At 38.0% G+C, this 14,566-nt stretch overlaps 1 protein-coding gene across 5 annotated transcripts in view; it reads left to right on the forward strand.

Annotated features, from left to right (window-relative positions):
• Window positions 1-14,566, forward strand: part of LOC130921337 (inositol 1,4,5-trisphosphate receptor type 1) — a 156,628-nt gene that overhangs the window by 15,506 nt on the left and 126,556 nt on the right. For all 5 annotated transcript variants that reach the window (XM_057845087.1, XM_057845083.1, XM_057845085.1 and 2 more), the window contains exons 4-10: window positions 6,219-6,328; window positions 6,950-7,036; window positions 8,977-9,135; window positions 9,689-9,787; window positions 10,223-10,306; window positions 11,614-11,760; window positions 11,864-11,959. In XM_057845087.1, the coding sequence (XP_057701070.1) occupies window positions 6,219-6,328; window positions 6,950-7,036; window positions 8,977-9,135; window positions 9,689-9,787; window positions 10,223-10,306; window positions 11,614-11,760; window positions 11,864-11,959 (782 nt within the window). The remainder of the gene's footprint in view (window positions 1-6,218; window positions 6,329-6,949; window positions 7,037-8,976; window positions 9,136-9,688; window positions 9,788-10,222; window positions 10,307-11,613; window positions 11,761-11,863; window positions 11,960-14,566) is intronic.

Genomic DNA, 14,566 nt, shown 5'->3' on the forward strand with positions numbered 1-14,566 from the left:
GATCAATTATTTTTTATATAACACAACTTAAAATGGCTATAAAAGTCTTAGATTTTACACTACATGCACAGAAATCACCAAATGCAGAGATAATCACCTATATTTTCAGGATCAATAGCAATATTTAACATATATAAGTTTTTGATCAAAAATAGCAACTTAATATTTTATTTATTTTTTAAAAAATTTACTGCAAGTTTTCAACAGCTAATAAATCACTCAGTTTAATATCAGAAACTTAATACTTCAGGAAAACATGCAGCATATAAATAATATGTAAATAGATTATTAATAAATTCTACATACAATCACAATTTATCATAGAATAGAATAGCCCTTTATAATCATTATACACTACATACTGTTAGCGAATGAGGCTAGCAGCCGCCTGACGTAAACAGAGCTTTTCTGGCGAAAGTTCTTGTGAATAAAAGCTTAAATCCCCAAATTCTTCATAGATATGGACGTAAAACAGTCTCGATTCTTGTTTAAAAGCAAAGAAACAGTGCAGTTAACGTTCATTTTACGTATATTGTCGAGTTACAATGCTACTCTGTTAGTGAAAGAGGCTAGCGGCCGCCTGGTGTAAACATACTTTTATGGCGAAAATTCTTGTGAATAAATGCTTAAATCTCTGAATTCTTCATAGATATGGATGTAAAACAGTATCGATTCTTGGTTAAAAGCAAAAAAACGTGCAGGTAGCATTTATTTCGCGTAAATATTGCCAACTTTGAGGCTAGTCAGTTACGAAAATTAGCCGCCTCCATGTGTAAACAAAGAAGAAAATTCCTGCGAATAAATGCTTCAATCACACACGCATGGTATGAAAAATATAATATTTACTTTGAATGCTCGAACAAATCACTCCTGAGACAATCCTTCCTGTTTGTATGTGGTACAGCTTTTGTAGTTCTTCAAAAATCCAAGCTTAAATGCGACATGAGCGTGTGCCGTCTTTGGCTATTACTAAATGAAGCTCAGCCCCCTCTTACTGTATAAGGCGTTATGCAAAGAATGACGAAGTGTCACGTCAATAGGTAATGAAGTCTATGTTTGAAGTCTAAATTGTAAGTCCTGATAGGATTTTGAGTTTTTGCAGTGTTCAAAATAAATTCATGATGCCTGTTGTATACCTGAACGTTAGGCATCAGTGCTACTTGTTTCATCCATCAATGACTACTGAGCTTAAATTGACAACACCTTAGTTATCTTTTTTTTTTTTACACCATCATCAATTTACAGCGCTGTTTTTTTCACAGGTTAAATAAAGCCAGTATAAAAGAAACGTCAGCCACGCATCAACAATAGTAATGTAACCTGGCTAACGTTATGTTAGCAAGGTACAGTAACATTAATCTTATTTGATAGCTACGTTAATTTCATTTTACCTTGTCCCGAGTATCGCACCGCTTTTGGTGGAGCGCGGGGGTAGGCGGGCGGGTCGCCCAGTGGCACGCGACCCGGGTTTCGGTGGCGAACATCGGTCGCGGGGTCCTGCCGGGCATGTGGAAGCGTTGGCGGGGCTGCGGGTAGCCGGTGCCGGGCGGGGGTATTGTTATGAAAACGCTGTATTACAGTGAATACATGAAACTGTGTTCGCCTTGGTCTCCAGCTTGAAATGCTCCCACACTTTTGACATTTTCTGCCTACTCTTGGTGCATTTCTGTTGGCTTTCGTCTGCTTCTTTGTCGTTATCTGCTATGTCCATGCATGGTTGAAATCAAACGATTACTCGAGGCGAATAAAATTACTCGCATCACTCGGAACTCGAGTATTTGTTTCAGCTCTAATTTATACTGTAATTTACTGTAACTTAAGTGTTAAAAATAGTGTTTTTACAGCTAATAAAAGATTGTTTTGTATTACAAGAATATTAATGATTCCTGGAGGTACATGGCTCTCGATTGTTCCCAGTAGTTCTTGCCCAGTGACCCAAGAAGGAATTCTGAGCCCAGTTTCAGTGTAACTAAAGCAACATGTGCTCTCAGAGTTGACTTTAATTTAAAACAATCGCAAGCTGATATATTTCAACATGGTGCACGGAGCAGTGAAAATGCTTGAAAGTTGAAAGTGAGTCAATGTATGTACAGTACATTAAGTTGATATGAGTCTAGCTGCACTGCTCCTTCAGCCTGTCTCACTCTGTCTCTCTCTGCTTAACATTCTTTCACCGTCTTCCTGCCATCCTTATTTTTCAGCCACTTCCTTTTCTGTGTGTGTGTGTGTTTTTTTTTTAACTGAATTCTAGGTCATTCGAATGTAAACCATATCTATTAGTAGAAGGTTAACAGCATTTTGCAGGGATTGAGAGAGCATTAACTTGAAATTATAAAGGAAAGAGTGGATGAAAGAGTATGGATTTTAAAGATAGGGAATCCCCACCCTTATTTTCGTCCCACTCGTCTCTCTTGGTTGACCTTATTTGGACATGTTGCTGAAACCAAAGCTGGAGGAGAGAGTGCGAGAACAAGAGAAGGATGGTCTTGTACTTGTTTTTCCTTCCCACTTCTTACACCCTCAAAATAGAAGTTTGGTCTGAGTAAGGGTGAAGTCGATTTTAGCGCAGCTGAAGAAGAGGAACTTCTCTTGGCAAGAGGAGGAACTGTTTTAAGATCAATGTCGCCATGCAAATCAGTCAACTGCTCTCCCCTAAGCTTCAACTCTATCTATGAAAATGAGTCAAGCAATCACTGACAAGAGCCACACTATATTGTTTTTTTTTCTGACCTCACAGCTGTAGCCATGCATCATTCCCTAGGGTGGTCATGTATGCTTGCACGCCCTATTCTGATCCTGACCAAATGGTTCTTATGCTGTACAAAACGGATGCATACACAGCTGCATTTTTGTCATCAAACTCTTCATTCATGAGAGTTGTGAATGTGTTGGAAGTGTGACGCACACTCACACAAACACATTTCAGAAGTGTTACTTGTTGTGTAATGTGGAGTTTGTTCAAGCGAAACCATGGTTTTCCTCAGAATGATAAATTGCCAATTCAATCTGCCACGGCTACTGGAAATGTTTGTGAATTATAAATGAGACAATGATAACACATGTACCATCATTGCTACTGCTCTGAATGAGTGAAAATGCTAAAAACACTTGAAATGACTCGATGTTGAAAAGGCGTTAAAATGAAAGAACTAATATTCAGGGTTATCCATCCGGTTACAGTTCATCACATCTTGAGATACGTTTCACTTGAGCTACATTTGTTTGCTTTTTACTGCTTTCTACTACTTCAGACTCTGTTCTTTTAGCTAAAGATAAAAAAAAAAAAATAAAAAAAAAACATGAAGGAGATGTATAGCCATGCCAATTGTCTTTGGGTTGCCTGAAGGCAGGGAATATCTGTGGGGCATATACTGTAGTCAGGTAGCCACTTTGGAAATATGGACTCCCTCCTGACTTTAAAGGCGAGCATTCTCTACAAGCCTGTCAATCATTCTTTATCATTGTAAATCTGTTACAATAACAAAATAATAACAATAATGAAAAACATGTAAGATAAACAAGTAGAGGTTCAGCTGGAACCTAACACTATCTTGCCTATTCAGCACAAGAGAGCATCATAACCAAGCCCGTAGACTGGGGGGCAACCGGGTATGTTGTCCCGGGCCTCAGGACCATAGGGGCCCCTGAATGACCCTTAATTTATTTTACTTTACGTTCATTACGTTGTATTTTTTTAAAAATCATATTATGTTATACTCGATATATACTTAAAAACTTTTACATATTAAATATTTCAATTATATATTTTTTCCTTTTTTTGCACAACGCCCCCAACCCCCACCCCCTCTGTCTTAGCAGAGAATGGTTTGACCCCGGTCTGGCGCACTCAAGGCTACACTACGTACATGCCCTGAAGCAGGAAATTAAAATCTGTCATTGTTATAAACTCTAAACATCGCGACTATTCGTCATAAATCGGGTGCGCAGGAAAGAAAAATAAAAAAATAAAAAGAGATGAAAGTCATAAAGGTGAATGAGAAAAAATGATGACGTTTTTAAAAGGAGGACAAGAAGCCAGAGAATTAGGGCTAGAGTTGGCTGTGGACGGCTACCACTGAATGTTTACATTCGCGATCACCGTGACCAAAGCCCGATTCGAGTCTGTCACCGGCCGCTTGTAGCTTATTGAGCTGCGGTATGACAAGACATGCTGCTCACGTTGAGCCAAGGAGAAGGAAGGTGATGGGAGATCAGGGATATATGTTAGTCTGTGGGGAGCAGGTGCGTGAGGCTGAACAGACTCGGGTCCGGCGGCTGGATTTATCTTATCTTTACACTGTCATTGCTTGCAAAGCGTTAAAAGTACTGCGTATGTTGTCATGACAAGCCAGTGGCAGGGGTGGGGTGGGGGGCCCCTATAATGCCCTATAATGGTCTCTCGTCCCCGGGCCCCTGCAAGTCTGTTGACAGCCCTGATCATAGCTAAACAAAGATTGTTCAGTTTCCTTTTCAGGGAAAAATCTCCCTTGATGATAGGCCTAAAATTTACTGAACTGATAGCTTCCACTGTAATATTGTTTCCCTTATTTTACATTAATTCATTATAACACACACATCAAATATATTATTATAGTGGAATGAAAAAGTATCTGAACCTTTTGGAATTTCTCACATTTCTGCATAAAATCACCATCAAATGTAAACTGATCTTTGTCAAAATCACACAGATGAAAAAAACTGTCTGCTTCAACTAAAACCACCAAACACCCCCCCCCCCCCCCCCTTGGCAGCAATAACTTCAACCAGATGCTTTCTGTAGCTGCGGATCAGTCTAGCACATCGATCTTGGCCCATTCTTCTCTACAAAACTGCTGTAGTTCAGTCAGATTCCTGGGATGTCTGGCATGGCTAGCTGTCTGTAGGTCATGCCACAGCACCTCAATGGGGTCTGGTTCAAGTTTACTTACTTCTTTGTTTTGGATCATGGCCTTGTTGCAGCATCCATCCTCTTTTTAGCTTCAACTGTCTGACAGCCTCAGGTTTTCCTGCAAAACATCCTGATAAACGTTTAAACTCATTGTTCCATTAATGATTGCAAGTTGTCAAGGCTCTGAGGCAGCAAAACAGCCCCAAATCATGATGCTCCCGCCACCATGCTTCACGGTGGGGATGAGGTGTTGATGTTGGCGAGCTGTTCCATTTTTTTCCTCCACACATGACGCTTTGTGTTACTCCCAAACAATTCAACTTTGGTTTCATTAGTCCACAAAATATTATCCTAAAACTTCTAAGCGTTTCCAAGTGCCTTTTTGCGAACATTAACGAGCAACAATGTTTTTGTTTTTTTTGTTTTTTTCAGACAGCAGTGGCTTCCTCTGTGGAGTCCTCCCACGAACACCCAGTGCATAATTTTACATATAGTTGATATATGCAGAGATATTGGACTGTGCCAGTGATTGCTGTAAGTCTTTAGCAGACACTCTAGGGTCATTATTATTATTTTTTTTTTATCTCTCTGAGTATTCTGCGCTGAACTCTTGGCGTTGTCTTTGGTGGACGGCCAGTCGTTGGGAGAGAAGCAACAGTGCCAAACTCCATTTGTAGTTAACTTCTCTGACTGTCGATTGATGAACATCCAGACTTTTAGAGATGGTTTTGTATCCTTTCCCAACTTTATACAAATCAACAATCCTTGATCGCAGGTCGTCAGACAGCTATTTTGACCGAGCCATGATGCACATCAGATGCGTCTCATCGAGACAATTCTTACCAGGTGTGTGTTTTATAGTGAGCAGGGCAGCTTTAAACCACCCTTCAGTGATTAGGCCCACACCTGACTTAAACTGTTTGATAAAAATTGGTTTCAATTCTCTTTAAGTCTCCTTAGGCAGAGGGTTCACTTATTTTCCCCCTTCTGTCATTGTTTGCATGCTATCCTCATTAAAATATGAAAAGCTATAAATGTTGGGTTGTTAGTTTAAGCAGACACTGTTTTTACATCTGTGTGATTTTGAAAAAGATGAGATCACATTTGATGTTGATTTAATGCAGAAATGTGAGAAATTCCAAAAGGTTCAGGTACTTTTTCATACCTCGGTATTTTTCCACACCTTTTCTTTCAAACCAATGTATTCTGACAATTATTTGTTGTATTTGTTGCATTTGTTGTTGTTTATGTTGTTATCTCTATTGAATCGCACACACTATTACTTTTGGACACAGACAAAAAAAAACAAAACATTCTTTGTCCCGGGAAGATTGTCTCTTCAGATTGTGTCCGATGAACCGCTACTCGGCCCAAAAGCAATTCTGGAAAGCAGCCAAGCCTGGAGGGAACACGGACACAGTGCTGCTCAACAAGCTCCATGTAAGTGTGACAACACATTGGCCTTGCAGTCATCACTCCGGCCAAGGGTAATGCACACTGAGCTGGCCACACAGCTCAAGCCTCAAACACTCAACTCAAAGATATGTGATTTTGTAAAGTTTTCACATCTTCATTTCTAGGTTTTGCAGATTTAGCTAAAGCTGAATCTAACACTGTGCTGACGTTTTATCGAATTTTGAATGTTCTGTACTTCTTTATTTTCAGGAAAGCTGAAGTAGAATTCCTAAAGTTTCTTTTTATAGACCACAATAAATCCTTTTACGCCATCTTTTCTTCCACCACGCGTTCCTTCCAACCTTTCAAGCTATCGTACAATCCCTTTTAAAGCAATTGGCTATCTGATACCATATTCTCATGAATGGAAACATTGAAATCTCTGCTTTGTTGTCTAGAGTCAAGACAGTTTTTGTCCTGAAGTCACCATTTTTTAAAAACTTTTTTTTTCAGTGCTTATTGTCACTATGTGTTCACATTTTTCAGATTTATTTCATATCACTCTTATTCATTACTAGTATTGGTGCACAAATGCCGTAAATATCTTTAAGATTTACAATCAGAGCTATGAACATGACCCTTCCCTTATTTGCTTTTGCTTCATAGCATGCAGCTGACCTGGAGAAGAAACAAAATGACTCGGAAAACAAAAAGCTGCTCGGAACAGTGATTCAGTACGGGAATGTTATTCAGGTTTGTCATTTTTGTTTGTAATGAATTGACACATTAAATTTTGGGATTGGCGATGGGGCGGCGTAGGGTTGGTCGCCAACGGGCTTACATTCATAAGAGATTCACACGATTACTGGGTTCTAGGTCACAGAATTGATTTGTGTACACTCTACCCCTTTCAATCACTTAGTTTATAGACACCCCCACCCCCGTCCCCCTCTTTCACTGGCCAATAGGCCCCCACATGGTGTAAACCGGAAATACATCTCGCTGACGATGGCACCAGCATATTAGATGTTCAATGTATTTCTTGTTGTTGTTTGTGTATGTGTTTCTTTTCTTTCTTCTCTTGTGTTTCTTTTCTTCTGTCCCCCCATAATCCCTTCCTGTTCGCTGCTTTGTCATAATAAAAAGGTATTTTGAATGATCACAATGGGAGTATGTCAGACTCTCAATGTGAAACATTAAAACTGTTCAGACTATCCGGGCACTTAGACTTCCATTCCCTGTGTCAAACAGCTGAACAGGACAGGTATTAAAAAAAAAAAAAAAACAACAACAAAAAAACATTAGTCTCAATAATTCAATTATTGTATTGTAGGAAAATTCCATTTGGCTCTTCCTTTGCACTGTTTGTGTAAATGTACTAGTAAAAATATTGTTGTAGCTAATGACAATAATAATGAGACCATGTATACTCTCTACAGTATATAGTTTATACATCGTTTCTCAAACGTCATCTCATGTTATTTGTTTTATATTTCATTATTTTTTTTATAACTTTTGATGTCATGTGCCGGACAATTTACATATAAATGCTCAGAATGTCGTATTTCAAGCTATTTTAGTTGTTTGCACTATTTTGAGTTGTATAACAAATATTAATTGTGAAATATAGGCACTTTTTCCCCATAACTTCAGTTGAAGTCGGTCTCTTATTTTTCACTGAATATAAACCTGGAACTTGTTACATTTTTAATCATCATCAAGCATCCAGTGGGGCATCACAATACAGTCCACAACCGCATATATTGGTATCGGTTTGATATCCGTATCTGATTTTTGGAGTCAGACAACATCGGAAGTAGGGCTGCAGCTATCGATTATTTTAGTAGTCGATTAATAGATGAATTAGTTAGTTCAAATAATTGAGTAATCAGATGAGAAAAATAGAAAAATAAAATACCTAGGCTGAGCCTCAAACGGTATAAATAAATAAATAAATAAATAAATGAGGATCCAAGTACAACAAAAGAACAATTCGCGAACTTACATAGCAAAATTATGCTAGCTCAAACACATATTCCCACTAAAAACGGCTAAATAAAACAAAATAAATTACGAATGCTTTAAAAAAACATTTGCTCAAAAAAACTTATGCTTGTGTTGGTCTTAACAAGGAGCAGCTGGATTTAGCCATGTGTAATGAGGTATGTCATATTCACTTTCGCCACTAGAGGGCAATGTATCTGCCAAAATCAATAAAACTACATGCAAACACTTTCAAAACAAACCATTACAACGCCACTATAATTAAACGAATACTCGAGTAGTAAAACTTTATTTGAATATTATTTGTAATCAAATTACTTGATTTAATCTATTAATCGTTGCAGCACTAATCGGAATATTGGTTATCGATTAATATGTTAGTATTGGACTACTCTAATCGATATGTTACATTAATATACTCTACACCTACAGTATTCAGCCTGTTATTCTTTATTCTGTTGTTGGTTTCCAATTTGGAAAAAAAAAATCCCACCAAAATGTGATTTGTAGTCCAGTGCGACATGTTATTTTTCATCCATGATGTGTTTTTTGGACTGGTGCACCTCATACTTCACAGTGGCTTATTGACTGATGATTAATGATGCTCCAAAGGAAAATTGATTGGCATACCCAGGATGTCCTGACTTTTTCATGCCAGTGTACAACACGCTCTTCTTATTTCTCCTTAGCTCCTCCACTTAAAGAGCAACAAATACCTGACAGTGAACAAGCGCTTGCCTGCTCTCTTGGAAAAGAACGCCATGAGGGTGATGCTGGACCCTGCAGGAAATGAAGGTTCTTGGTTCTACATCCAGCCTTTCTATAAACTACGCTCCATCGGGGACAGTGTGAGTCAGAAAATACACACATTACCTTACTGTCTTCTAGCTGTCGTAAAGAGCTGATCGTTTACACCAGAGTGCCCAATAAGTTGAGGGCGATTAACTCAACACGGATCGGGTCCTTATTTTGGTGGGGGGTGGGGGCATACAGTAAAATGTTTTTTAAATAACCACGTTTGTGTGAGCATCATAGAAGCCGTAATGTCTGGGTCAACAATCAGATGGCATCTACTGTATATTTACATGAAGTTCTGCCAGCCCACTGTAGAAATTTACCTGGTCACAAAGTTCTTTTTGACACAAGCATGACCTTTTGGGCCTACACCCAGGTAACAAGCAGCTCGCATAAGCTCCTGCCAGGCTCCTTTTAGCTAGTACCAGATGCCTGATACTTGATCGTTATAAAAGACACTCATTGCTGCATGCAGTAGTTGGCATTGTAGGTTATTTACATACTACATGTTTAAAAACACTGCTTTTATGGATAGCTGTTGGCAACAAGCAGTTTTTATTTGTTTATGGTTCACATGTTAATGAGGTTTTATGTGTGTGATGACAGGTTGTGATTGGTGACAAAGTGGTCTTGAACCCAGTGAATGCAGGGCAGCCACTCCACGCCAGCACACACCAACTCGTAGATAACCCGGGATGCAACGAGGTCTGGTGGTACTCATGCATCACTTCTCAAGCCATTTGAATCCTCTGTGGGCGTGTTTGGCTGTGGAGAATCTATTTTTAACCTAGTGCTGCTCGGTTATCAGCCAGATGATTGAAAAGCCACCACCTCTCACTCTACCCACAATGTTGTGATCTTGCTCTTGCATTACTGCTTCCTTTTAAGTCCTGTAAACCTCTATTCTCACTGTGATGTTTTTTATATAGAGTTCTATTCATTAGATCCTTAACCTCCGGCACACAGCATCCTTTTCCCCTTTGACCCTATGCAGCTAGAATATATAGTGGAGGTGCTCTATTTATTAATCCATACAAAGAAGTTTTTTCCCCCCCTTTTTCCTTATGATGCATTCATTTTAAACATTTAACAACTACTTATACATTTTAAACAAGAATCCCATTTTTCATTTTTTTAAAGGTGAATTCAGTCAACTGCAACACAAGCTGGAAGATCGTCTTGTTCATGAAATGGAGCGACAATCAGGAGATTGTCTTAAAAGGGGTTTGTCTAATAGCACCTTTTTTTCTGTTAACATGGGATTGTTATCACACTCATCTGCCAATATTATTTGTGTCACATTCATTAAATCTTAGCTTGGGCTAACAAGAAAAATATGAATAACCAATTTTGAAATGTGATTTTTTTTTCTGACAAATGATTTTAAGAATGTAAAGAAAACAAAGTCGTTGGAAAAAAAAAACAAAAGTTCAATTGTTATTAAATTTCTACAAAATGTTTTGGGGTTCCTAAAAAAAAAATCCCAAAAGTGACTAAGGTGAATATTTTGATAAGGCGTTGTTGTTTAATAATTTTCCATTGTATTATGTGGCCCATCGCTCATTGAATTATTCTTTATTCCATCCATCCATCCATCCATCCATCCATCCATCCATCCATCCATCCATCCATCCATCCATCCATCCATCCATCCATCCATCCATCCATCCATCCATCCATCCATCCATCCATCCATCCATCCATCCATCCATCCATCCATCCATCCATCCATCCATCCATCCATCCATCCATCCATCCATCCTCTCTTGATGTACGATAATTGAACAAGTACAAAATGAACTATGACAGTCCGGCTCCCTCTGTTGGCTAACTTCGAACCTACAGGCAACCATATGTCTGCGATTAATTAATCATTACTGAGATGAAAAACTTGAAACAAATTCAGTTAAGCCCCAAAAACGTGCTCCGAAGATCGATTTGGATCATCCTAAGGATGTTTTTACATCCTAAGAACATACTTAACAGACTTCATTCTGCTCCATCTACGAATAAAGTATGAGCAGCAATTTTGATTCAGCAATTAATGTAATTCATCTGCTTTCAGGCAAAACAAAAAATCCTACTCTGAGGAGCGATACATATCTGGAATACTAAAATAATGTTTACCAAATTTCACTATAAACCGTGCGTAAATAATGGAGCAGTAACAATTTTAGTTTGTTTCTTCCCCAAGAAGAAGAACAACAAGGACAATTTTAAGACGTCCCTCTTGGCGGTCTAAAAATGTTCATGGTTGGGCTGTATGGAGGTCACGTCTGTTATGTTTTGAAAGTGTGTTGCAAGAGGCATATTAAAATGTTTCTCAACAAGAATAACTTACTAAAGCTAGTATCAGTCAGTGTTGATTGATTGTGTTGAGTCAGGTCCACAGTTTCTTATTTCATTAAAGTTTATGATGCATCTTGTGTAGCATGCTGTAAATCCACAACTATACACTGTGTTCCTGAGTAATTACCTTTCCTGTCAAGATGAAAATAGCAAATGGAAATATGCTTTGTGCTTCTGTCCAGGGTGATGTAGTACGCTTGTTTCATGCAGAGCAGGAAAAATTCCTTACTTGTGATGATCACAGGAAAAAACAGTATGTATTTCTTCGCACCACTGGACGACAGTCAGCTACCTCAGCAACCAGTAGCAAAGCCCTATGGGAGATAGAGGTAAGGAAGGGGGGGGGGTGATAGCTGGATATTCGTGTACGACAAACTTCCTACTTTACTGTTTACGCAATTATATGCTTGTTTGACTCTGTGTATGCATTAGGTCGTACAACATGACCCCTGCCGAGGGGGGGCAGGCTACTGGAACAGCCTGTTCAGGTTCAAGCACCTGGCGACTGGGCATTACCTTGCTGCAGAGGTCAGAACATTGAAATGAAATTTGTGGGACACAACCATAGTTTCCGGATCGTAAAGCACACAATGAATGAACGTGTTTATTTTGGTACATACTGTAGGTGCACCTGATTATTATTAGGTACATTAGTGCATCAATGTAATGCATTTGCCATTTGTCCTTTATCTTTTAACTTTGTAATTATTATTATTATTTTTTTCATTATTATGTTTTATTTATGGCTTTGGTGAATGATAAATGTGTGTATTTAACACTCTCCTGGAGCTGTATATTGCAATAATGGGTAATTCAAAAAGAATGTGCCAAAACCATTGCGGTATATTTAAGAAAAAAAAACCAAACAATTAATAACTAGCTTGATACAAGTATATTTCATGCTTTACAAGTGCTCAATGTGACCACAACCAGCGGCACGGACAACATCAAGGCAAGGCAAGGCAAGGCAAATTTATTTATATAGCACAATTCAACAAAAGGCAATTCAAAGTGCTTTACATCACATGAAGATCATAAAAATCACATTTAAATCAATACAACGTAAAAACCAAGACAATCAAAATCGGAAATAAAATTATACATAAAGATCGCATTTAATCACAAATAGAATAAAAATAAATAAAAATAAAACAAAAACTACTACTACTAATAATAATTGAAATCAGCAATGGAGATAAGCACAAGAGGAATAGAAAGCAAGTAGATTGAAATATATAGACAGTTATGGATATGCAGGGCTAAACAAAAGCGTTTTTAGCCCTGATTTAAAAGAGCTAACAGTTTGAGCATACTTCAGACGTTCAGGTAACTTGTTCCAGAGGTGAGGAATAACTAAATGCTGCCTCACCCTGCTTGGTTCTTGTTCTTGGAACATGCAGAAGACCGGTTCCAGACGACCTTCGGGGTCCAGATGTCTCATAGGAATCTAACAAGTCAAGCATGTATTTTGGTCCAAGGCCATTAAGTGCTTTGTAGACGAGCAGTAGTATTTTATAGTCTATCCTTTGACTCACTGGAAGCCAGTGTAGCAATTTCAAAACCGGTGTAATGTGGTCCAGCTTCCTTGTATTTGTGAGGACTCTGGCTGCAGCATTCTGTACTAGCTGCAGCTTCCTGACTGATTTTTTATCAAGACCCGTAAATATACCGTTGCAATAGTCCAATCTGCTGAAAATGAATGCATGCATAAGTTTTTCCATGTCTTGTTGAGTCAGAAGCCCCTTAATTCTGTTTTATTTTTTAGGTGGTAATAAGCGGATTTAGTGACGGACTTTAGATGGCTATCCAATTTTAGGTCTGAGTCAATAATTACGCCAAGGTTTCTGACTTGATTTGTAGCTGTAAGTGACATTGTGCTAAGTTACCTGCTTATCTTTGACCTTTCCTTTTTTGGCCCAAAAATGATCACCTCTGTCTTCTCCACATTTAACTGGAGAACATTTTGGCACATCCATTCATTGATTTGATGAATGCATTTACTCAGGGAGACTAAGGGATTATAGTCATGTGGGGACACAGAAATGTACAGTGTCAGGGTGTCAAGCCGATATGACTTTTAATTTGTTAAAATTACTTACTTGTTAAAAAGACTTTTAGTTCTTATTTTCTTATTAAATTGTTAATTAATTAATTTTAATTAGTCTATTTCAATGATTTTATAATGAATAAATGTGTGATGATTTTGGCACGTTCTTTTTGAATCAGTCAGTATTAGGGGTGTGACAAAATATCGAAATGGTGATATATCGTGATACTTTGTATCCCAAAAGGTTATCGATATGACCTGCCATGAATCGAGATATCGTTTTGAAAAGGTGTCAATGTCTAAAAAAAAAAATAATAATAAAAATGAACCAAGAAGTTGCTACCAAAATCTTCCACCATAATAGTGTCTCGGTTAACTATAAGGCTGCACTGTTTAGTTGTAACTTTTAATTTGTTAAAATTACTTACTTGTTAAAAAGACTTTTAGTTCTTATTTTCTTATTAAATTGTTAATTAATTAATTTTAATTAGTCTATTTCAATGATTTTATAATGAATAAATGTGTGATGATTTTGGCACGTTCTTTTTGAATCAGTCAGTATTAGGGGTGTGACAAAATATCGAAATGGTGATATATCGTGATACTTTGTATCCCAAAAGGTTATCGATATGACCTGCCATGAATCGAGATATCGTTTTGAAAAGGTGTCAATGTCTAAAAAAAAAAATAATAATAAAAATGAACCAAGAAGTTGCTACCAAAATCTTCCACCATAATAGTGTCTCGGTTAACTATAAGGCTGCACTGACGGTGCTCGACGCCCAATCAATTTAGACTGGGAACGTTCGTTCATTCGAAACCAGAGCATTCAGTCATTCTGTCCGATTTTCAGGGCATTTACAGGTCACTTGCTGTTCATTTTAGGGCATTTACAGGTCATTTTCTGTTGAGGTTGAGTCACTGCCTATTCATTTGGATGATTCCCAGGTTATTTCCTTTTCTTTAACTCAAAATAAACAGGAAGAGACCCATAAAATACCCCAAAATCAAAAGGAAGTAACTGAAAATCAACAGGTAAATGACCTTAAATTGCCCAAAATTACTTCAGTGGCTGCCACTACCGGCCA

The sequence above is a fragment of the Corythoichthys intestinalis genome, chromosome 9 (genome assembly GCF_030265065.1).
Source record: "Corythoichthys intestinalis isolate RoL2023-P3 chromosome 9, ASM3026506v1, whole genome shotgun sequence".
Classification (NCBI taxonomy): Eukaryota; Metazoa; Chordata; class Actinopteri; order Syngnathiformes; family Syngnathidae; genus Corythoichthys; species Corythoichthys intestinalis.